Source organism: Zootoca vivipara, chromosome 6 (genome assembly GCF_965207765.1).
Source record: "Zootoca vivipara chromosome 6, rZooViv2.hap1.1, whole genome shotgun sequence".
In the NCBI taxonomy this organism is placed as follows: Eukaryota; Metazoa; Chordata; class Lepidosauria; order Squamata; family Lacertidae; genus Zootoca; species Zootoca vivipara.
In genome coordinates, this window is record NC_142589.1 from 72456347 (window position 1) to 72480002 (window position 23656).

General features: G+C 44.1%; 2 protein-coding genes and 1 long non-coding RNA gene across 4 annotated transcripts; 1 reads left to right on the plus strand and 2 right to left on the minus strand.

Annotated features, from left to right (window-relative positions):
• Positions 1-1572: 1572 nt before the first annotated feature.
• Positions 1573-7851, minus strand: LOC118087815 (phospholipase A2 inhibitor gamma subunit B). The gene is made up of 5 exons (XM_035120827.3): positions 7650-7851; positions 5184-5300; positions 4154-4300; positions 3495-3632; positions 1573-3316 (listed from the first exon to the last, which is right to left on the minus strand). The coding sequence occupies exons 1-5, from the start codon at positions 7834-7836 to the stop codon at positions 3111-3113; spliced, it is 795 nt and encodes a 264-aa protein (XP_034976718.3). The 5' UTR covers positions 7837-7851; the 3' UTR covers positions 1573-3110.
• A 3643-nt stretch (positions 7852-11494) lies between these two features.
• LOC118087817 (phospholipase A2 inhibitor and Ly6/PLAUR domain-containing protein) lies at positions 11495-23511 on the minus strand. Of its 2 annotated transcripts, none has more exons than XM_035120829.3 (5): positions 23319-23511; positions 19062-19190; positions 16101-16244; positions 14883-15020; positions 11495-13349 (listed from the first exon to the last, which is right to left on the minus strand). In XM_035120829.3, exons 1-5 carry the CDS (start codon positions 23368-23370, stop codon positions 13141-13143), a joined length of 672 nt encoding a protein of 223 aa, XP_034976720.3. In that variant the 5' UTR covers positions 23371-23511; the 3' UTR covers positions 11495-13140. The 2 variants fall into 2 exon arrangements, with proteins under 2 accessions (XP_034976720.3, XP_060131628.1); XM_060275645.2 differs by lacking the exon at positions 23319-23511 and adding an exon at positions 22748-22868.
• Positions 19984-23458, plus strand: LOC148685444 (uncharacterized). The gene is made up of 2 exons (XR_015950351.1): positions 19984-22677; positions 23184-23458. It is a non-coding gene; the product is annotated as an uncharacterized LOC148685444 (long non-coding RNA).
• Positions 23512-23656: the final 145 nt, after the last annotated feature.

Genomic DNA, 23656 nt, shown 5'->3' on the forward strand with positions numbered 1-23656 from the left:
TAGGTTATTCCCCAATTTTGATGAAAACAGATGTTGATAAGTGCCTAAAATTGATTACAAGATACAGTGGTACCTTGCAAGATGAAATTAATTTGTTCTGCAAGTTGCTTCATATAGCAAAAAGCTCATCTTGCAAAGCGTAGTTTAAAATTTTCCCGGTTTACCCGGTCTACCCATTTAGTTAATGCATTCCTATTTGTCTTGCAAAGTGCGGTCATAGGAAACTTTGTCTTGCGAGTCGCCTCGCGCAACGCAAAACGCTTTCATCTTGTGAGTTTTTCATTGCATGAGGGATTCGTCTTGTGGGGTACCACTGTATTGTAGTTCTCTTATATATGTATTGTAGTTATCTGTACTATTAATATTAATATTATACAACAGTATGTGATATCTTTTTTGCTTTCTACCACCAGTCCACCCACTGAGGTCGTTGGGGTTTCAAAGCCGAAATGCTCTGACAAGTAGATTTATCGTCTATCTGAGATAGACAGAATGGCGTGGCATGAGGACATCTAACCAGCCCTAACAATTGTCTTCTGTGTTGCATTGGAGACTGGGGGCTGGGGTCTTGCTTGAATATGTTACAGAGCATCTCTGGTACCAGAACAATTGTGTGGTCATCAAAGGAGCTGGGATCCTCACCCACCAACATCATTTTATTATACTATATATATATATATATATATATATATATACACACACACACTATATTCAGCAGAGAATTGTGTCCTTTTGTTGCTCACTCCCACCCTTTGCAAACAGAATTTTATTCCCATGAAGGAGAAAAGCATGTTTTTTTTGAAGAATAGCTATGATGATAAACACAATAAGGAAGTCTATGCAGAGGACTGGATAAACTACTTGGAGGTGTTAAAAATACACTGTAAAGTAGAGCTACCAAAGTTCAGTCAAGTGACGGTCTTTCCTTATTGGATAAATTGGGGGTGTAAAAACAGCATTCTGATAGTGTAGGATTAAGGCTGTTGGGCAGGCACCCAATCTTAAGATAAGGATTGCCACATTTTAAGAAAGACAAGATTTTAGTTCCTTCAATAGTAGCATGGATAATAAGCATTATGGTAACCCTTCTATCACAGTGATGGAAGGATGGAAATACTATATATTCTCCTGCTTCAGAACCATTAAATGAACAGAAGTCTTGACCTGCATGGAATATGGTTTCTCTAAGTCTGACACCATCTTTGTGAGGATCAAGAGCAGGCCTTTAGATTCTACAGGAATCAAATTTTAACAGTGTACACTTCTTTTGAAGAATGGAATGTCTAGGTGCACTTTTGTTACAACAAGAATACAAAGCTGAAAATGAATGAACTGCAGCTAAAATACTACGTACATTTTCCACATGATCTAGTCCTTCCACTGCCCACCCCCCTAATATTCTTAAGAGGGTCTCTTCACCAGGCTTCAGAGAGTAGATGGAAGTGGGGAAGCAGAAAAGGGTCCTCCTTTCCTTCCACTCTGCAGTTTTTATCTGAAATCTGCTCTCAGAGCTCAGAAACCTCTCACGCTAATGAAATTCCCAATTGCAAAATGTGCCTAGAACAATGGGAGTATCAAACACTATTTATTGTTTGTAAGCCGCTTTGGGATTCATTTGACCAGAAAGTAGGCTAGATTTTTTTTAAAAAAAAAATCAAATCAAATCAAATCATTATTCCAGTCCACAAGCAGAGCCGATGCATGCTCTTAACATTTTCAATGTAATCATTTGATTGAAAAAATTGCCAATAACAGTCATTTATCATGCAAAAGCAACTCTGCTCCTGATTCCACTTTGCACTTCAACAATCAGCATTGTGACAAGCAAGCATGCAAAGAATTACACACATCATATCAGGGCTCATTATCTCATTACACAGGCCTAGGAAGTTTTATTTTTGAATAGGGTGGAGGTTAGATATAGACAGACAGACAATTAGATATGTGAAATGTGCAATCCTATGGTCCCTAAGAGAGCATGCCAGTGACTAGTTAGTTGGTCCTTCCTTCCTTCCTTCCTTCCTTCCACCCCACCCAGCCATCAACCTAGGTCCAGGGCACCTGAGGGATCGCCTGAATCCTTATATCCCCAGCTCGAACAATGAGATCATCTGCACAGGCACACCAACTCTAGGGGCCCGAGGTGTCTTTGGCCCCCTCCATATTTGTTGAAAGTGGACCGAGCCCCCTCCATGTTGAGGGGGCTCACCGCATATCGTGCACATGCGACACCGCACACATCATGTGACAAATGTTGCAGCTTCAGCAGCCGGCTGCTCCGGAGTGCTCAGCCTCCTCCCAACAGCGCAACAATGCAAGCACAGCGCATGCATGATGTCACACATGCGCACCACATGCCGGGGCCCCTCAGTCTTGGGGGGGGGACACGGCAACCTGGCGCCTCTACACCTGGGTGAGTGTTGTTGCTCGTTCCCCAAGTTTGTGAGGTGCACTTGATCACATCATCAGCCCAGCCTTGGGGAACACTGCAACAGAGTTCAGCAGGTGCCTTTAGTTCCAACTTTTAAACGCCTGCTGAAAACCTTTCTATTCCCCCAGGCCTACGCAGACAATTAAGAATACAGATTTCCACAGTGGTTAATTTTTAACTTTTTCATATGTTTTTACTGTATGGTTTTACGTACTTTGCGGATTTTAAAAAATGAAATAGCAGTCCATAATTTTTTTTTAAATAAATATTTGTATCGTTGTCCAACAGTATCAGGAGGGTTTCAGGTTCCCCATCACTGAACTACAGTAGCAAAGGAATTAGTATTCCAAAAATGTTTCCTCGTCAACGGCACCATTATAAACGCTACACGTGTGTCCATTCTCCTTCCAAAATAAAAATAATAAAAATAAAATAATTGCATTTTAATATTTTGTTGGAAGCTGCCCAGAGTAGCTGGGGAAACCCAAACAGATGGGTGGGGTATAAATAATAAATTATATTAGATATAGATATAGATATAGGAAGTGCTCTTTCTTTTGAAAATATTTCCTGGAAGATTTGATTCTCTTAGCAATACGTTCTTCAAAAAAAAAAAGGTGACGCTCCAGATAAGGCCTGAGCGGAAAGGAGAAATCGCTCAGGTTTATGATGCCAGGGATCACGGAAGGCCCGTCACAAGCAGGAGCCCAGCGTGGCTGGAGAGCAAAAGTCCAAACAATTCTGGAAGGATGCTAGCTGCTCCGGAGGCTAGTACACAATGGCTCGTCTCAAGTAACCTCATCCTGGCAGCAGAGGCAAACTTCTCCATCTGATCACAGTAAGTCTTGTTTGCGCACCCCTTCATGACAGTCACAGTGCTCCCTCCTGCAGAGAGAATTGCAGGAGATGGCAGTCAAACATCGGGAGAATGGAAGGGCTACAATTCCCATTGTGATTTAACAAGCAAATCCCTCTTCATGTGTAAAGTTGAAAATACACAGAAGAAGCAGGGAAGGGGAGATGTTTCTTATCGGATACCCCTGAGCACATCAGAATGACTTACCTGTGCTTGGGATCTGAAACAACTGAGCGCAGTAGCGCTCATATCCGTAACATTCCACAGACTCTTCCACACACACGCCATGCACAGAATAGCAAGACGGGCATCTAAATCCGTTAACTGTGGTTTTTCTAGGGCGGACTGCAAGAAAGAGGGGACAGGTAGACCAGAGATAAAATAAGAACAGAGTGGATGTCCAGCCCACTGGTACTGAAATGCAGGCATGTTTTAGGGCAGGCATCCCCAAACTTCGGCCCTCCAGATGTTTTGGACTACAATTCACATCTTCCCTGACCACTGGTCCTATTAGCTAGGGATCATGGGAGTTGTAGGCCAAAACATCTGGAGGGCCGCAGTTTGGGGATGCCTGCTTTAGGGTGTATCTTCAAGGAACAAGAAGTTAAGCCAGCAGAAGCAGGAAATGAGGAGGAACAGCAAACAGCCTCTCCTGCATGGTGGAGTTTGAGAGGTCCCCTAGTAGGAACCGGAGAGCATATTGGTGCCCTTGAGCACCACTTTGGCAACCCCTGATACAAGCCCAGTGGGGTTAAAATGGAAAAGGTGTGTGTGGAAGAAAGAAGACATTGGATAGTCGTCATCCCCCCCCCCCGGACTTAAATATGGTAAGCAGGGAGAGATAAGGAGGCATCAAAGAGACCTACAGGGGTTAATGCTCTTGCAGTCATCTGCTGTGCAGCACGAAATCTTGCCCAATATTGTCCGTCCCTTGCCCATATTGAAAACTGCAAGTTCTTTGTCACAGTTGTTAGATTGGGTGCAGTTCTTCACAGTGGTCTGCTTATTTTGTCCTGTAGGGATAGGAAAGGAGAGGCGATGTTTGATACAGCAGAGAAGTATCCGCTGCAAGAAAATTCCTGGCCACGGAGCTCAACATCTTCTTGTCCTAATGTTATAATGAACCTGGTTGTGGCTGCGGTCAGGTCCATAGAGCCCACTTTTATCCATTAATCTGGCACCCGCCAGATGGTTTGGACTACAACTCCCATCAACCCTAGGCAGCACCGGTGGATTTCCCCACCTCTTCCCCCTGCACAGTTATTATTTTGTATTCATTCATTCGCTATATTTGTACCCTGCCTTTCCACTAAATGGTGTTCAAGGTGGTTAACAATGACAATACAAATAGAATAAAATAGCAATAATACAGAGAAGTCACCATCAATACAATCAAAAAAGATACCAGTTTAAACCAATTTTGATGGGTGATTGGGGGAGTTACCATACATGCCCTGGCAGATTTTGAACACTCAAATTTCGACGGTCCCAAAATTTGGAACCCCACCACCTCTCGTCTTCTGATCTACGTCACTGTGGCAGCAACCCCTGTGGCACCCTTTTGGCTTAGCACCCAGTGCAGGCAAAGAAGTCACGCTCTCCTAAATCTCCCTCTGCCTGCCCCTTTTCAAAATATTCTCTGGGAGTCCCTGCAGAACACATTTAGGGGTGGACAGCAGGGGACTGTTCAAGCATAACAGCTCTCAGTTCTTTAGTAAACTACAGTTCCCAGGATTGCTTCGGAGACGTCTGTTTAAAGCGGCAGGATACTGTTGTGAATGTAAGGCACGGGTGAGGAGTAGCTATCCTGCCTGATCCAATCGGCCCGTGCGCAAGGAAGAGAAAAGTCGAAACGATTCCAAACTTTCCCCACAAATTCAGGCCCTTGGCCTTTACCAAATGACCTCTCCAACTGAAGGACACCACATTCTTCGTAATCAATGGGGCACGTTTGCCTCTGCCCTTGGCAATTCCTTCCAGTTGTTTCACAACTCCAACACTCCAGGGAAAACCCTTAAAGGAAAAGGAAAATACGTGTCAGCCAGGTTCTTTTAATTGTCAGGACTAAAAAAAAGCCACTGATTATATATATATATATATATATATATATATATATATATATATATATATATATTAGTTATTTTATTTCATCAAATTTATAAACCACTTGATTGTTAAAAAAACAACCCCTCAAAGCAGATTAATCTATATAAATAAAAATGTAAAATGCCAGGTTGTGTGTGCTCAGCTTGCTCCAAAACCACTTGACCGAATGAGTTGAAATTTTGACACAACGTTGCAGCCCAATACGTGAGTGTTTGTATAAACTTGGATTGTACAGATGTCACACCTTTCACAGGTAAAAACATGCTTTTTTGGAAAATGTTTGGAAAAACCAGAAAAACAGGAACAGTAGAGGTTGCAAAACATCGCCCTCTAGTGATGACACTACTGGTACTGCAGCTAGAAAAGCTTCCCTCTCCAAAGCAGTTGAGTTCAGGCTTGCAGACTGGGCTGAGTGGAGGTGAGGGCTTGCTTGGTTGGGGGGAGGACAGGCTTGGGATCGAGATAGGTCATGGGTCGGGATGGGGTGGGGTGGGGTGAGTCACAGGGATGAGCCACAGCAACGTGTGGCTGGGTACTGCTAGTAAAGAATAAAACAATAAAAAGAGTTTAAAACAGCTTTTTAAAACCTTCCAAAAATATTTAAAATCCACGACAGGTTTTTTAAAAAAAGAAAACAAAACAAAACATTAAAACACAAATCAACTTTCTGTGGTTCTGGGTAGGCTTGTTAAATCTGGGTTCTGGGTAGGCTTGTTAAATCGTTTTAGCAGGTGTCAAAAAGAGTACGGTGAAGGAGCCCACCTGATGTGAATTAGAAGCGAGGTTTGAAGTGTGGGTGGTCCCGCACTGAAAGGTCAGCTTCTTTAAAATATCCTGCCCTTCTTCCCAAAGGAGCCCAGAGTTTCAAACAACAAATGATGAATTAGTTTTTAAAACAAAAACAAAAATTTAGAAACAATTTCAATGCAGATGGGAAAGATCTCCGCTGAAAAGAGTTGGTGGAAGGGTAAGGTTTTCAGCAGGTGCCAAAAAGACAACAGAAGTGGCACCTGTTTAATATTCAAGGGGAAGGCATTCCAAGGGGCAGATACCGCCACACTAAAGGCCCAATTCATATGCTGTGTGGAGCGGATGTCCTGATAAGGTGGCATCTCCAGGAAACCTCACTTGCAGAGCACAGTAACTGGCTGGGCATACAAGGGATGTGGCGATTAGGTTAGGAGTATGAGAAAAGCCTATCCTATGTAAGTGCTTTGCAAAACAATATACAGTACAAACCTTCAGGCCCACTAGCAGAATGTGTCAGTTGTTTTAAACAGAGCACTCAGAGGCAAAGTAAAGCTAGGAATCGGAATCAATCAATACAATAAGCAATATATTTGGGAGAAGGCTGGAGGCGAGTGTTGTTATTCCACTAATGCATTTGAAATATTTATAGGCTGGAACCCTCCCAAGGCAACTTTGAGTAAAACATAATAACCTAATAACAAAGCAAAAAATAAATAAATGCTTAAGTATAAAAGTAACCCTTAGCAGAAATAGTCTATATTCCAATCCTTGTCAAATAATAAAACAATAAATGATATATATGGCTTGAGCACTTAAAACAACACTGAAACCAGGGCTCTGCAGCAGCACCTATGTTTTAAGATTCATATTGTTTTCTCTGTTTACAGGGCATGAGAATGGAGCGTGTCCTTATTTCAGTCATCTGTCCCCCGTCCCGTCCCCCCGCTTTTCCCCTCTGAATGCTGGTCCATACAGCTTTCCCCCGGGAAAATCCACTGTTCACCACTGAATCAGAATAATCATTGGTTTTTTCACAGGTAGATGTAACAGTAAACAGCGGGTTTTCCCAGGGACAGCGGAGGGACAAACGAAAAACCATTTGGACCTGGGTCTAGAAAGCATGGGGTAGCAGAAAAACTCTCTGACCCATGCTTTCTAGAATGAGCCCTGAACAGAACGCTGGGGACCCATGGATCAGGGTCATTCCTTAAGTGCTTCAAGGACTCAGGGGGACACAAAGGTCCCAAATCAAAATTAGCATCAAGGTACCAAGTGCCTCTGGGCAAATTATGGCAGCAAGCAGGTGGGGTCACACTGGGAATTTTGGCATGCCCAGCTGAACTATAGAATCATAGATATGCAAACCTTTTTTTAAAAAAAAAGTTTTGAAAGTGGAGGAATGGGCAGGAGACCCATTGCTCAGTGCATACAAGCCAAAGTTTGTCCTGCATGGCACCTGGCACCTCCCTGAGCCCCACCACCAACCATGAATCATGAAACACTTACCTGCAGGTATGAAAATAGAAAGGAGGCAGGTGAGGAGAGCGCTGCTCATGGCACCAGGCATCTGTTTCGAGACGAGAATCGGAGCCAGGTTTGAAAATGTGTTGCTTGCAGCAAAAGATCTTTGCATCTGAAAGAGCTGGACTGGTTTATTGCAGACCAACGCTTCCCAGAAAGGGGGAGGAGGCATCTAACTCTCCCGTGATCAAGTATATTTATGTGGTTGCCACCTAGTGTCCAAAGGGTTAGAGCGTTTCTTGAGAAAAGGTTGGAACTGAGCATGTTCCTGGCCTGTGTTCCCAGGAGTGGTTCCAAGATGGATGTCGGACTAACTCTTCCTATATATTTGAGTCCTAAAAAATTGGGTCATTCTTAATGGCGTGAAATACCATCTGAGTTACCCCTTCATAAGAGTTTTCTTTAAGGTTCATGCAGTTAATGGTGCTCTAAGTTCCAAATCCATTTCCAGTCGACAAGAGAAATATTGTTATGTCTGTCTTTCTGCCATTGCTCTTGATAAGCACCTGGAATTGAATTTAATTCCGACAGCATTCTGCATAGCTTTCCCTATACACCCTTTAATCTTGAGGACGAAACAAGCATCTCAAAAGTTATGCATTCTCTCAAAGGGTCATGTTCCCTTATTAACACATTAGCCATATGTTGTATCTAGAAATACTGAAACCCTGGTCATTGATCTCAACCCAAATAGAGAGTTTTCACATATGGATTAGAGCCCTGAAGACAGCACCTTTGGTGGGGGGGGGTGAGAGAGATTATGTCCCCAAAATGAACAAAAGCAGTGTCCAAAATGGGATGTCCCAGTTTTTCCAGGACAGTTGATGGGTTTGCTGTTGCAAGTCATTCTTCTCAGACCTGCCTTTGGCTTACAGAATTCCCCCGGGAACTGAGGGTTACGATCTTTGCAGGGTTATTTTAAAATAAAATTGAGAGCCTCTTAACGTTGGCACAGGCCAACATAGCTGCCAAGTTTTCCCTTTTCTTGCGAGGAAGCCTATTCAGCATAAGGGAAAATCCCTTTTAAAAAGGGATAACTTGGCAGCTATGCAGGCCAACCTCCCATATGTCTGTAACGCCGGGGAAGACACCGTGAAACAGATACCATCTTGGATATTGTCCAGCCCGTAAGTGCACAACAGTGAGAGCTGATGAGAAATGTCAGGTCGCAAAATGCTCGGCTGCACTTAAAACGTTTTAAAGCAATATGTTTAGCATCATCCAGATGGAAAGGATCTACTGATGCTGATCCAAATATTCTCCAGCAATAATTTTGGGTCTGGATGTGGGGGAAGGCCTGGTGGTAACACCTGACAAGATTGATAGGCCTTGATGTCTGACATGGTTGAACATTTCAAGGCCCACCCATCTTGGAAGGCCCACCGAGACTGATGCCAGCCTTCCTTTTTATTCTCCCCTTCCCCCCCCTCTCTTTTAAAAATCCAGCATGTGATAGAAAAGCACAAAGTGATGTAGAATTTTGGAAAAGAAGCCTGAAAACTCATTTCATTATTTATTTCATTTTATTAAATTTCAAAAAAATTCACATATACGTACACTCCAAAACATAACAAAGTTTTTCTTTGTTCACCCCACCACCACCACCAACTTCCCAGATGGCGCCTCTGGGGCTGGCCAGGGGGTGCTGGTTGCCAGGAGCTGAAGTGGGGCCTCAGAGTAAGCAAGCAAGCAAGTGGGTGAGGGAGCCCACCCAGCCAGTCCGCCAGCCCTTGCTGCTGAGAATGGACAATAAAACAATGAACAGGATGGTGATACAATGACTACTGCAATCAACACAAGATGAGAATGCACAGACAAGTTCCTGGTCCCTGTGGGGCAGTGTGAGGAGGCACCTCTCTTTGGGATGGGGGGGGTGCAGCTCAAAGACCAGGGATGGCAGCAGCCTGCAGGACTCCCAAGGGGAGGGGAGAGGAGGCTGAGGGAAGAGTTCACAAGGGAGGGTGTTCGAAAAGGGGCGAGAGGCTGCCAGCTCTGTAGGCAAGGGGTAATATAATTTGGCTCCTGAGCCCCACAGGGGTGCCACAGAAAGAAGGCAATTGGTCAAGGGAGTCGTGGACTCAAAAAGGTTGAAAACGTCTAGTTTAGGATTTCAGTTAAGAAACAGATATAAGTTCCTGGAAGCTTTAAAGAGGGTTCCAGAATTTTTCTTTAGTGTGTAGGAGTGGCACTCTAGGCTTGATTGGTGTCAGCTGGAGGTGCAAATAAAGGGAGGAAGTTGCAGGCTGCAATTTCCACATGAGGAAAGCACACACATACGCTGTCAGCATGCACGCTGACAACAAGGTTGGAAGTAAGACAATGTGTGCTGCTGATACTGTGAGTTTTGCTGGGTCAGGATTGTTAATTACAGGACTGAGATTATACCGTGCTGGAGAGAGAAAGAAGGAATGTAAATAGCTTGTATATAATAGTAACAGGAATGCTTGTGCAACCATTCAAGCAATAAAGAAGCTCTTGACTGTGATTTTGAGTATGACTCCTGTTCTTGTCCTCTGCCTCTGGAGAAAACTCTGCTACAAACAGGAAGAAGTTGTTTTATTGAGGTCCCACCACACAAGCAGAAAAGCGCAGAAACCCGCCAACCTACCCTATATTTCTATTTAGGAGAGGGGCTGGCAGAAGAATCATTGAGGTGGGAGGGAGGGGCAGAGTTAAGCCTTTGACTGCTGGAATATGTTTTGAAGCTGTGGGAAGATGGAGGAGGGGATTCCTCAAAGTGCTGTCATGCAGCTGATGTTCTCTTCAGGAGATGATGCAATGGACTCCCCAGCCTGGGCTGATGGTTTGATTCTACTTTGTGGTTGAGGACAATGATGTGTCATAGGTTTGCCCTGGGTGATATCAGTTGGTCCCTTCCAGGCCTGTGATTCAGTATCTGCAAGGGTAGAATCTTCAAGTGGAAACTTGCATAGTCAGGCTAATCTCATTGCAAGATAATGGCCTTAGCTGATCAGCAAACTCCCATTGCTAGCACCTTAAAGAGTGAGCCATGTTCCCAGAGAGAGAACTAAATGATGGTGCTTTCTAGCAGGGTGAGAGTGGGCCTTCCCCCCTGCCCTCACATGGATGGATGCCAAATCATACTAGAAAGGCTGGCAGGGTCTGTCTGTGAATGAGTTGCTGTGCCTGTAAATGAATGATCAATTCTCTGTCTTCTGATAAAGCTAAAACCTATATCACAAAACCAAATAAAATAATTTAAAAAGTTCACCAGCAAAACAAATGCAGGGATCATTTCTACGTATTTCATTAACTGCAGCCATCCAAAAACATGCTGATTTCGGGACTTGCCCAACATGAAATTTATCTTCATGATTCTGCTAGAATCTTCAATTACCGCCAACAGTTTTTCAAGTGGATTTTCAGGATAGAATGTGCACAAAGCTACATGACTGGCGTATAAACTAATGTTGAATTCTTCTTGTGCGACTTTCACAACTGCAAATAGCAGCCCATTCCTTAACAGCAGTTGCAGGGAACCTTTGGCCCTCCGGATGTTTCTAAACATCAACTATCCCTGCTGATTGGCTATGTTTGCTGGTGGCGATGGCGAGTTTGAATTCAGCAACATCTGCAGAGCTGAATGCTCCCCACATTTGACAGGGACTCAATCAAGAGAACAATAAAGGAGAGACATCCTTGTCAGCTGCCTCTCTCACAAACTAAGGAAACCAGAATTTACGCCCATTCACTGCAATAAACACCTTTGGATTTTTATATATGTTCAGAAATCCTTTGGATGAGTTCACCTGAGGGCAAACCTATGGAAAATACATGTGAATAAAAACTGGCAACAGCACAGCAATAGCTTGATTTATTTGTCTCGTTTTATTTTATACCCCAGCTTCCAAGCATATTATTTCTTTCACTTACATATATACATATATATTTTTTAAAAGATCTCTGCATGTGCATTTGATGGAATCCACAGGTTCAATACATATGTGGTGGTAGTGGGATTATGGATGAATGCCTCATATAGCACAGTGAAGATACATGGTAAAAAGCCACACAGTGTTAGATTTGTTCCTTAATCAACTAAGATACTTCTTGATATTAATAAAGACAACAACTCGAGGAGCAGTTTTACCACAATATCAGCAAAAGGTGGAAGGTGGGGAGCAGAGGCAGAAATTGTTGGCATTGCCGGCACAGCAGTTCAATTATAGTTTATCACTGAGGAGAGAACTGTGCTTGTAGTAGTTCTCTAAGGCACTTTCCTGTGACGTATATGCTAGTTCTGCCTCCCTTGCGTATGTTTGACATAGAAAAAATGTATACTAGGAGAAGTGGACACTAAAATGGTGGTGATTTTTTGTGACCTCTATTCCATTTTTTTAAAAAGGAAATATACTGCAGAAATGTGGAGAACTGAACTATTATGAACTATTATGCGGTGGGGGAATGGGAGACATTGAGAGAAATAGGCAGATTCACCAATTCCTGCAGAAAGGCCCTAGCTCAGTGAAAAGGTGCATGCTGACTCTGGCCCAGTGCTGAATCAGGATGGAAATACCACTGGGCAGGAGGGCATCGCTGGTGACTGCTGGCCACTATCCAGACCCAGTTGTGTATTGTACAGACACACCAAGCCTCCTTTGCCTGCCACCCAATAGTGGCATCTGCCGGTAAAGACACCAACCAAGAACTCCCTTGGTCAACATCATCCTTTGCTCCTGTTGGAGGGCAGTAGTTGTAAAAATGAGCTTCTAGACCAGGCATCCCCAAACTTCGGCCCTCCAGATGTTTTGGACTACAATTCCCATCTTCCCCGACCACTGGTCCTGTTAGCTAGGGATCATGGGAGTTGTAGGCCAAAACATCTGGAGGGCCACAGTTTGGGGGTGCCTGTTCTAGACTATGGGCAGGGATGGGGAAGCCTTGTAAGTCCAAGGGCCACATTCCCTTCTGTGCAGCCTACTGGGGGCCACATGCCTTTGGTAGGCGGAGTCAGAGGCAACTGTGGGGGGAGCTAGCAAATGTAAAGTTCTCCCTTGCATAGAAGACTAGTTTGTGCACACACACACACACACACACACACACACACACACACACACTCAGCCATCCATCTCTCTCTTCCTTTTTTTTAAAAAAGGCATTTTATTAAATTTTCCAATTAAACACATACAAAACAATAAACAAAACAAACAAACATTAAAAAACAAATACAACACATACAATAATCTTTTTATCCATCTCTGTCTACCAACCAGGCAAGCTAGAAGCATCATCGGAGCACAAAGACACATTCCAGGCAGCCAAAAGAGCTCAAAGTGGGTGAAAGGGGCAGGGAGGTGTCCCAGGAAGACTCTCAAGCACCAGGCAGACAAGACCAGAGAGTGGCCTTTGGCCCTTGCTCTTCAGCATCTGCAGGTGGCCCTAATAATAGCCGCAAGCAAGCAGCAAAGAGGAATAGCTCAAAGCGGATTCTCCAATCTCAGCATCAACTGGGGAATCAAGCAAGGAACTTCACCAGCAGCAGCCCGCTAAGGGCTGGGAAGAGGAGTCCGAGCGATCCTGGGGTGGTACTGCCCACCCCATCTGTGCATTTAGCTGACTTGACTTCATAAATCATATTCCCAAATGTTTTGGCATCTGTTTCCATTGCTTGACAGGCCAGTTCATTTGCACAGCCCTTGATGACGCTATTTATGATTTGTCCTGCTGCAGAGAGAATTGAAGACTACAGTCATTTATCAGAAGAAATGCTTCATCTAGTGATTTCACTTTTCTATTTCATGGGGTAGACAGTGGCTGGGCGAGCTGGGCAAGAAACAAATTCCAAGAGTGGAACAGGGGGACATTTATCAGCCTTCATTTGTCCTCTTCCTTGCATGAAGGAGGATATGTGCTTTTTCTCCCTCCCTCCCTCCACCACCACCCCCTCTCTTTCTGTGTAAACAGCTGTATGAGAGGGGGAGATGAGAGGAGAAGAGGGAAAGGAGAAGGAAGAGAAACATGGCTGGATCACACCTATGATTTTAAGCAGGTGTCTAAATGCCAATACTGTAGTGCCTGCCAGTTGTTTGGTGGGAGTGCATTCCAAAGGGCAGGGGCCACCACAATGAAGGCCCCGGTCTTAGTGGACAGAAGTGAAGCCTCCAGAGCATTGGGCACTATCACAAATTTATTTTCCAAAGACTGAAGTGACTGGACAGGAGTATACAACGTAAGCCATTCATGGAGACAAGACTTTACTTCTCAACATTTCTAGTAGCATTTTGTGCAGCTCTTTCAAGACAGGTGCTTCTTACCGGTACTGTTGATACGGAACCCCCTTCAATAAGTCTTGCTGCGGGATTCTGCCTTACCTGAAGCTTTCAGACCAACCTTAAGGGAGCCCTATGTAGTACGCATCACCCTAACCCAATCTGGGGATCACTAGGGCCAAGAAGGGCTATAGATATCATAGAATCGTAGAACTGTAGGGTTGGAAGGGACCATGAGAGTCCTCTAGTCCAAACCCCTGCCACACAAGCCAAAGCTGTCAGAAGATACTCTGAGCCACCGAAGTCAATTGAGTCTGCAGTGATCCAGGAGCATCGCCAAGGAACGTACCTGCTCCTTCAGAGAGAATGCAATCTCATACAGGTTTCCCAGACCAGCGAAACACTCACCCACAAAACCCACATTTTCCCAGGACTTAAGCTCAGTTTATTGGCCCCCATCCAGCCCATCACTGTGCCAGGCACCAGCCCATTTCATGCCCAGTTGCACCTGATTCAGATACTGTTTAGAAACAGAGTTGGGGGGCATGCATCAATAACAGCATGCTCCACATCTCCTAATGACGTCTCCAAATGGCTGCAGAATTCCACAGCATAACTGCATGAATGCTACCCTCTGATGCTGGAAATAGGAATGTAAAGCAGTACCCCCAATACCCATCCCACAGTGTAATCCAGGAGGATACTAAGGTATCAAAACCACAAAGAGGATGAGGAGTAGAAGTCCATTGCCTCTCTCGATCATGGTCACCCCTTCAAGGCAACCCAGACTAATTCAGCTCCAAAATCAGACTGGAATTGGTCTAGATGATTGGTGCCTTCAAAAAATGTTTACAGTTGCCATCCCACGGCCCTCTCAATTACCTTCCTCAGAAAACACCATAGGTGTGGATCAGGCCAATCTGCAAAAAAGTTGCAGAAATCAAGTTCCTCCAACACCCCCTCATATGAATAGGTGGCTTATAGTTACCTATGTTTTGAGATCCAGTTATCTCAAAGCATTTGGTCTCGACTCCAGCACATTGGATGGGCGGAAACTTACACTCGGCTCCGTCAGGTGAGCAAGTGGAGCACTGCCTTCCATTCAATGTGGTGTTTCTCCTTGGAGCTGGAAGAAAGGTGAGAAAATCAGACTGCCAAGGGGATTAGGAAGAAGATCACAAAAAGTAAGTGCCTCCCATTCTGCTAAGTGCCTCATATGTCTAGGACATACATTTGACAAGCCAGTACCATGTTTCTTGCCATCTTTGGCTCCCACATAGGGGCACCGTCTCACCTGAAATGACAGCCCCTTCCAAATTTTGGTCTCCTCCCCATCTTTGGGAGTGGTTCCTCCTGCCCCCCCCCTTAAACTGTCAGGCATTTGAATTGGCCCTACCACTGAACATCTGCACTCTCCCATTTCCTCACACACTTCCAATTCTAGGCCAGATTTCCATGAAGCCAGGGATAGAGAACCTATAGACTTTCCACTATTGTTGGACTCCAAATCCCATCAGCCTCAGCTAGCAGGGCCAGTGGCCAGGGATGTTGGGAGTTGCAGTTTGCCATCATCATCGAGAGCAGGGTTTCCCAAACTTGGGTCTCCAGTTGTTTTTTGATTACAATTCCCATCATCCCTGACCACTGGTCCTGCTAGCTAGGGATGATGGGAGTTGTAGTTCAAAAACAGCTGGAGACCCAAGTTTGGGAAACCCTGATCTAGAGAGCCACGGGTTTTCCTTCTTTGCACAGAGCATCTTCTTAGCCCAATATTTACAGCCTTGTATTGAGAATCTGTTCCTGATGTTTTAGCACCCTCCACATGACCTGTTCATTGACCTGTTCACATTCCTCCTGATGTGCTTGTACAAAACTTACATGGGGGTTTGATTCTATCCCAACTTAGTTGAGCATTTGTTTCTGATGTGTCTAGGGCATTGTTTTGGTGATGCAGTCTGGAAGAAACTGGGCAACAGTAAAACATCAAATGAATGCCAAGGCTTCCCAAGGGGTGTGGGAAGAAACTGCATTTCTTTTTCAAGGCAAAAGAATGGCCACTTCTAAGCTGTCACTATTCTGCAGGTAGGTGCCTTCTCATTTACCTGCAACCTTTAGTCTAAATCAGGATGAATCTCAGTGGCCAGGTTGTCAGCAAGCGACTGATGAAAAGAGTGAGGAAAGGATAAAGAGACAAGCAGGAACATACCAGGGAGTCGTGTTGTTTTGCAGGCAGCTCCCATACAACAATGAGTATCAATTACTGTTGTTCCAAGTAGGCCATAGTTGATGACATTGGGCCCTTTGCCGCAGAATTTTGATGAGCCGCAACCCTTCTCAAAAACATTTTGTTCTGGAGGGATCAAAAGAAGACAAATCTCATGAAACACAAGCGATAGCTTTAGCCTCAAGGTGGGCAGCCACCAACCATACACCCCAGCATCTTTAGCAATCATAGCATCTGATCTCAAGGCAGGCCATGGGCCCATCGTGCACCAGTTTCTCAATTTCATGTTTCATTGAATCCCTAGCCCACCTCTCCCCTGAAAGGAATCCAGGTTGGGAAGCAAGAAAACAGCAAAGGAATACAATCTGCAAATAAAACAAATGGAAACCATTCAAGAACAGCCACATGCCCTGAGCTGATAATGTCAACGGGGCATCTTTCAGGCATTAAATAAATGTCTAGGTATAATTGTTGTAATTGTTGTTGTTGTTGTTGTTGTTGTCAACAGGGCATCTTTCAGGCATTAAATAAATGTCTAGGTATAGTTTTGTTGTTGTTGTTGTTGTTGTTGTTGTTGTTTTATTTATATCCCGCCCTCCCTGGCCAACATCCTCCTGGGTGTTAATAATGTGGGAAACAGATGCCACCTCACCTGGGAGGGCAATCCACCACCACTAAGAGGGGCTGGTTGTGGGTTAGTGCCAACTGGGCAGCAGCTCCCAACAGCAAAGCCAGCAGCAGGGTCATTGCAGTTGATGATGATGGTGGTGGTGGTGGTGATAATAATTTATGTATACCCAGCCACTCTGGGCAGCTCCCAACAAAATACTAAAATACAGTAATCCATCAAACATTAAAAGCTTCCCTAAACAGGAGGCAAGTAGACAGTAGGAAGCCACTCCTTTAAGTACTTGGATCCCAAGCCATTTAGAGCTGGGTACTAGATACCGTGTTTCCCCGAAAATAAGACTGTCTTATATTTATTTTTCCTCAAGAAGACACACTATGGCTTATTTTCAGGGGATGTCTTATTTTTTAATTACGCATATCCAGCCTCACCTCTTCCTTGGCGCCCTCCAGAACTGCGCCTATCACTATGTCTTATTTTCGGGTATGGCTTATATTGCACAAACGCTTAGAGATTCTGCTACGGCTTGATTTCATGGGTATGTCTTATTTTCGGGGGGAAAGGGTATGTAATCTAGATACATAGCTGGCATCATTCTCATCATTTTAGCACTTTTCTCAATCCAAGTCAAGGAAATGGCCTTTGTTTCCTTGCTTAATGCTCAACAAAAGCTCCTCTGCAGACAGAAGGTAGGGTAACTGGTTACATTTGGAATCTCCAGGGAATTAAACCACAGCAGGGAACCAGGCTCTCCACCAAGAGGCAAGTTGAGGCTACTGACTCATGCAACAGGGTCCCCCGGGGAAGCAGATGCAGGTGTCCATCTTTCTTCAACCACTTGTTCCTGAGGTAGATATTCCCTCTTCTCTTCTTTTTAATTATTTTTATTAAGTTTTGTTTTGCATAAATCCATAAACATTATTCCATCTATAGTTCAAACTGTACCCAAGTAACATAGTAAAAGGAGAGAGAGAGAGAGAGAGAGAGAGAGAGAGAGAGAGAGAGAGAGAGAGAGAGAGAGAAATACATAGCCACTATTTACAGGCGAAACTCAGAAAATTAGAATATCGTCGGAAAGTGCATTTATTTCAAATAAAATTTTTTAAAAAAATCCTTCAAGTAGCACCTTAGAGACCAACTAAGTTTGTCATAGGTATGAGCTTTCGTGTGCATGTACACTTCTTCAGATACCAGCAGAGAGAGAGCACTACCCTTCTCTGCTTCTTGCAAGGGCAGGGCAATTGAAGTTCCCCCAAGTACTCTAACTTCCCTTCCCCTTCCCCAGCATCCGACTTGTGGAATTTGGCTCCTGCCCAGGTTAGCCAGCCACTGATTGCCCACTACACAAATGGAAGAGAGGAGAAGGAAATCACTGGGCACTGCCACTCTCCTGACATTGGCTTTTGTGCATGCACACGAAAGCTCATACCTATGACAAACTTAGTTGGTCTCTAAGGTGCTACTGGAAGGATTTTTTTAAATTTTGTTTTGACTACGTCAGACCAACACAGCTACCTACCTGTAACTAGTGCATTTATTTCAGTAATGCAACTTATTATTTTTTCTTTTTCTTTTAATTTTTACAAATGCTTTCTTTTGGAAATTCCACAGTAATAAAACAAATAGTTACAATAATACAAAAATAAACAAAAATAAACATTGCTATTACATTTCATTCATTCCATTCCATTTATAATTGACCCGCCTAACGACAAATAATTACAATTACAACAAATAAAGGCTTGACCTATCTTGCTTTGCATGTCATGCATCTATCTCATATATTGGTTTCACCTTTTAAGTTGCATTACTGAAATAAATGCACTTTTCGACAATATTCTAATTTTCCGAGTTTCACCTGTATCTTCCCCACCACCCATTCCCCATACTTCTTGTATTTAATTATCAAACCTTAACAATTCTAATCTTTTGAACTGACTTCCGTCCACCACCTCAATTTGAGCCACCACCACCACCACCCGCCTTTCTTTAACTGCCTTCTTCAGATGTTTTCCATTTCTTGGTATTAGCTTATTGGTTATTATTATTATTATTATTTGTCTTTTGCAAAAGACTTGTTCCATTCCTAACTGTTTCTGTCATTTTAGCAAACTCAGTGTATTCAAATAGCTTTAGTTGCCATTCCTCCTTTGCCAGACCTCTCCTCCTCTTTCCTGGTGGGGATGAGGGAGTGCCATTTGGGGTTTTTCCCCCAGATGCCCAAATGTCTTGGCCCTGCCCTGCTCCCCACCCAGGTAAGTGGATGTAAGACATTTGTTCAAATCTGCTGGTGGGTGTACGTCATCTCCACTTACCTACTGACCCAGCAATGCTGGTACTCACCACCCGAAGAACACATGAGTCTTGCTCCTGGGTGCATTGTATCATAGGTCCTGAGCATTGGCTTGTCTGCACAGCACATTGCTCACATTCCAGAGCCATTCCTGAAAGTACAGAAAATAAGAAAGGTCAATGTTGTTAATTCTCTTTTCTCTCCTTCTCCCACTTTTTCCTTTACCCAGAGTTAACAACTCAAGATGCAACTTTAATTTCACCAAAGCAAGGTGCACTCAAACCCCAGGCAGGTTCCCTCTGGGCAAAGTCATTACAGACCCTCCAAGTGTCCCAAATTATAAGAGATGGTCCTGGATTTATAGAAGCCGTTCCGGTTTCTTATTTGATGTGCCTCTTTTCCTTAAAGGTAAAGGGACCCCTGACCATTAGGTCCAGTCATGACCGACTCTGGGGTTGCGGCGCTCATCTCGCATTATTGGCCAAGGGAGCCGGCGTACAGCTTCCGGGTCATGTGGCCAGCATGACAAAGCCACTTCTGGCAAACCAGAGCAGCACATGGAAACGCCGTTTACCTTCCTGCTGTAGAGGTACCTATTTATCTACTTGCACTTTGAAGTGCTTTTGAACTGCTAGGTGGGCAAGAGCAGGGACCGAATAACGGGAGCTCACCGCGTCACAGAGATTCGAACCGCCGACCTTCTGATCGGCAAGCCCTAGGCTCAGTGGTTTAACCCACAGCGCCACCAGTGTCCCCTCTTTTCCTTAGGGCATCCCTATTTTCATCAGATAAATGTTGGAGGGTATGGAGTTATGCAACCACCAAGCAAAGGAGATAAATAACCATGCAACCATAGAACCTTTAGAAGACATCGGAAGACATCGGAAGTTTTGGGGGGTTTTTTCTTTTAAAAAGTTTGTTTTATTTATTTATATTTTAAATCGTGTTTATTTTATTTTGAAACACAAGCACACATAACACTAACAGGAAAAAAGAGGGAGAAAAACATCACAACAGCCTCCTAACGTCTGTCCCCTAGCCAGGAGAAGCAGCCTATTGCCCGCCCAATTGCCACACCAACACCCAATCAACACCATCCTTGCCCCAGACACCAATAACACGCTGCAGACCATTTCCGGCACTCGGCATCGACCAATCTCACGTCCCCCCTAGGCACTACCCATGTATAAGATGACCCCCTATTTAAAAACATACTTTTTCAGTAAAACAAACAAACAAACCTTAGTCTTATACACGAAAAATATGGTACTTTTCTGCCACCCCCACTCTCTTCTCATCCCCATTATCCTCTTCAGCTAGCGGGGTTCCCAGGGTAGGAAAGCTATTAAGCTGAGAGGCAGCGAAGTGATTCAGTTAGCAAACAGAAACCCATCAATTTCCATTAGTTTGGGAGGTCTGGAGACACTGATTGCCTGCACAGGCACTTCTTGCATATTACTTGCATGCAGAGCCCTGATATAATGTAATTACAGCAGCTTCCTCTCCTGCTATCCAGCTCCTGTGCTGCAGTCAAAGTTGGAAATTATTTCCTTGGTGGTGAGAGACATTCGGGGTGCCTTAGGGTGTGGTTGGTTGTCTTTGGTTGACTGTAGTGAGAATTGTTTCTTCTCCTTCTCCCGGCCTTGTTGACAGTGGTGCCTGTCCTGTGGGACGCCTTCCCATCAGATGTCAAGGAAATAAACAACTATCTTACTTATAAAAGACATCTGAAGGCAGCCCTGTTTAAGGAAGATTTCAATGTTTAATGCTGTATTGTGATTTTAATACAGTATTTGGTTGGGAGCCGCCCAGAGAGGCTGGGGAAACACAGCCAGATGGGTGGGGTATAATTAATAAATTGTTGTTGTTGTTGTTGTTGTTGTTGTTGTTGTTGTTGTTGTTGTTGTTGTTGTTGTTACTCCTTGCTGGTTGCAGCTAAGAGTAGGAATTTGGGAATAGTCAGCCAGGAAAATTCAGTCAAGGTCCAGGACTTCAAGGCCTGGCAATGATTTTATTTATTCCATTTTTCTGCAAACTACATAGAGGCTTTATTGCAACCTATTGGAAAACCAATTGCGTGTTTTTTTAATAAAACAAACACCATATATTATGCCAATTCCTTATGCACCTGTCTCACTAAATTGGGGGGGGGGCTACCTCACAAGCTGTGAATTGCATCCAGCCCCTCAAATGTTTTTTTGTGGGTGTGGTCCCCCAATCCCCCAAATGTCGTTTTTAAAAAAAGAAAAATCATTTTCTTATTTTTTTAAAAAATGACAGCTGCTATGCCTCTCTTTCTATGAGCTCATGATTCCAAAGCAGTTTTTTTTGGGGGGGGGGTGTTGAGAGTCTCAAAAAAAATCAATTCTTAATTTTTATATCGGACAGCTTCCATAAGTCTCACGTGCTGCCAAAAGATTCTGTGGCCCTCCAAGCATCCCCCCCCAAAAAAATTATGCAAACCAAATATGATTTTGATAGGTACCCCGGCTGAGATGCCAAATGTTTTGTGCCCTTGCAATGCCCCCTCAAATTTGTCTATATATATATATATATATATCTCACAGGTTCATTGTGATTTGAAGAGGTTTTTTCCTGACCCCACCCGAACCTCACGTTGTCATTTTAAAAATAAATTAAATAGGCCACACCCATTCCTTAACTTTGGACACACCCACTTTGATACGTTTGCTTACTCTCGGGGCCGGCCCACCCATGAGGCAAGCTGGGGTGCGCTATCTTGGGTGGCAGGATCCACTGGGGCAGCAATTCCGGCCATGAAATGCATTGCCCACTCCTGCAGTGACAACACAGTTCTGGTACAGTCCTTAGAAGTCAGATCTGCTTGCTGCCTCCTCAGCAGTGAGGTGGGGGCTGCCCTCTGGTGTCTCCTGGTCACTGTTAGGCAATATCTGCTAGGCAATATCTGGTTTTCAACATTACAATATACCGTATTGGCCTGAATATAAGCCTAATTCTCTTCCCCCCCCCACAAATTCCAACCTTGAAATGTTAAAGTGCAGCTTATATTGGCGACCTTACGGTATAGAGCCAGGAGCATGGGGCAAACAGTGGCGCCCGGACTTCACATAGTCCCCCATTCTCTCCCTCAAGGCCAGGAAGGGAGAAAGCGAGGAAGCAATGCAGCACGGCTCCCCTCACCCCACCCCAGTATGCAGCCAGGAGCAGCTTATATTCGGTATTTTTTCTTCTTCTTCTTCTTCTTTCCCCTCCAATTCTAAAGGTGGGTGTTATATTCGGGCAAATATGGTATCACCAGCTAAACATCGTGATATACCGATATACTGTATCACAATGGCTAAAATATCGATAGAGTTAAATTCACATTGGAAAGTTGAGAAACTTATGAGAACCAAAATTGACAGATTTTTCATTCCGTGTTTGAAATCCAACTCCGTTCCCCCACTGCCACCACCTGCACTGAATGCCGGGCAAGACTGTAGTGTCAACAGCCCTTGGAAAAACTACATTACCACAGGACATGTTTGAGAGACATTAAACTCTCACCTCTTCAGTCTCTGTGACTGCCAGACGGGTGAGAATTATCCTTGCGAGGAGAAGGAAGAAAGCACAGACTCCCAACCCATTGAATGCCCGGATTTTACAACACATGGAAGGTATGTGCTCTCCTAATGCCTCCCTCTTTTTAAATTATTTTTTATGCCTTATCAGGAAATTGTATCTCACCGAATCAGCAAAGTTGTGGCAGGTTGTAAATTTGCCAAAACAGTTAGGATGCTTGGCTTCGCTTGTCTGTTTAGTTCCAGGCTTGGCTCTTTTCTCCTCCAGCCAAGCCTTTCTTCTAGAAAATGAGCGTGCATATTATATCACCGAACGGATGCACTTCCACAAGACTTGTGGAACGCCCTTCCATCCATTGTCAAGGAAATAAACAACAATCTGACTTTTAGAAGACATCTGAAGGCAGCTCTGTTTAGGGAAGTTTTTTATGTTTGATGCTTCATTGTATTTTTAATATTTTGTTGGAAGCTGCCCAGAGCAGCTGGGGAAACCCAGCCAGATGGGCAGGGTATTATTATTATTATTATTATTATTATTATTATTATTATTATTATTATTTCTTTAGTACCCATTGTTTCCCCATTTCAATATATTGTTGCAGGTGCTAACGAGCGGACTCATGCAAAAGTTCTGCAGCCTCTTTGTTCCAGCCCAGGGAGTGATGATGAGAGCATTTTTTTTCTGGGATTGCAAAGCCTCCCCCACCCCCACCCCCCAAAAAAGTTTCCATACTCACCCAGGGCTATGAAGGCAGCAAGGAGGCTGATGAAAAGAGGAGTCTGCATCATTCTAGATTCCAACTGAGAGCTGTTCACAAGCCTTGAACACACACACAAACACACACACACACACACACACAGACACACACAGACACAAGCAATCCAACCCACACTTCTGCCTCCCTGATGAAGCTATGTATCTGCGTATGTGTAGCTGGGAGGTGGGGAAGTGTTTCGTAGAAGAGATCAGTCAAGCTTCCCGGAAAACAAAGTGGAGACGTCAAAGCACCTCCCCAATGGGATACAGACCAAGTGGGTGGTAGATCAAATTTGCAAACAGGAGGTCTCGTGTACA

Bases quoted from the DNA above. Each gene is read 5' to 3' on its own strand.
- LOC118087815 (XM_035120827.3), bottom strand. From the start codon at position 7,836: ATGCCTCCTCCCCCTTTCTGGGAAGCGTTGGTCTGCAATAAACCAGTC. The intron at 5,301-7,649 runs GTAAGTGTTTCA...TTTTCCTTTAAG, and splicing joins TTCTATTTTCATACCTGCAG to GGTTTTCCCTGGAGTGTTGG. The intron at 3,317-3,494 runs GTAAGTCATTCT...TTCTCTCTGCAG, and splicing joins GTTTCAGATCCCAAGCACAG to GAGGGAGCACTGTGACTGTC.
- LOC118087817 (XM_035120829.3), bottom strand. From the start codon at position 23,370: ATGATGCAGACTCCTCTTTTCATCAGCCTCCTTGCTGCCTTCATAGCC. The intron at 15,021-16,100 runs GTATGTTCCTGC...CCTTTCTTCCAG, and splicing joins CAAAACAACACGACTCCCTG to CTCCAAGGAGAAACACCACA. The intron at 13,350-14,882 runs GTAACTATAAGC...TTCTCTCTGCAG, and splicing joins AACTGGATCTCAAAACATAG to CAGGACAAATCATAAATAGC.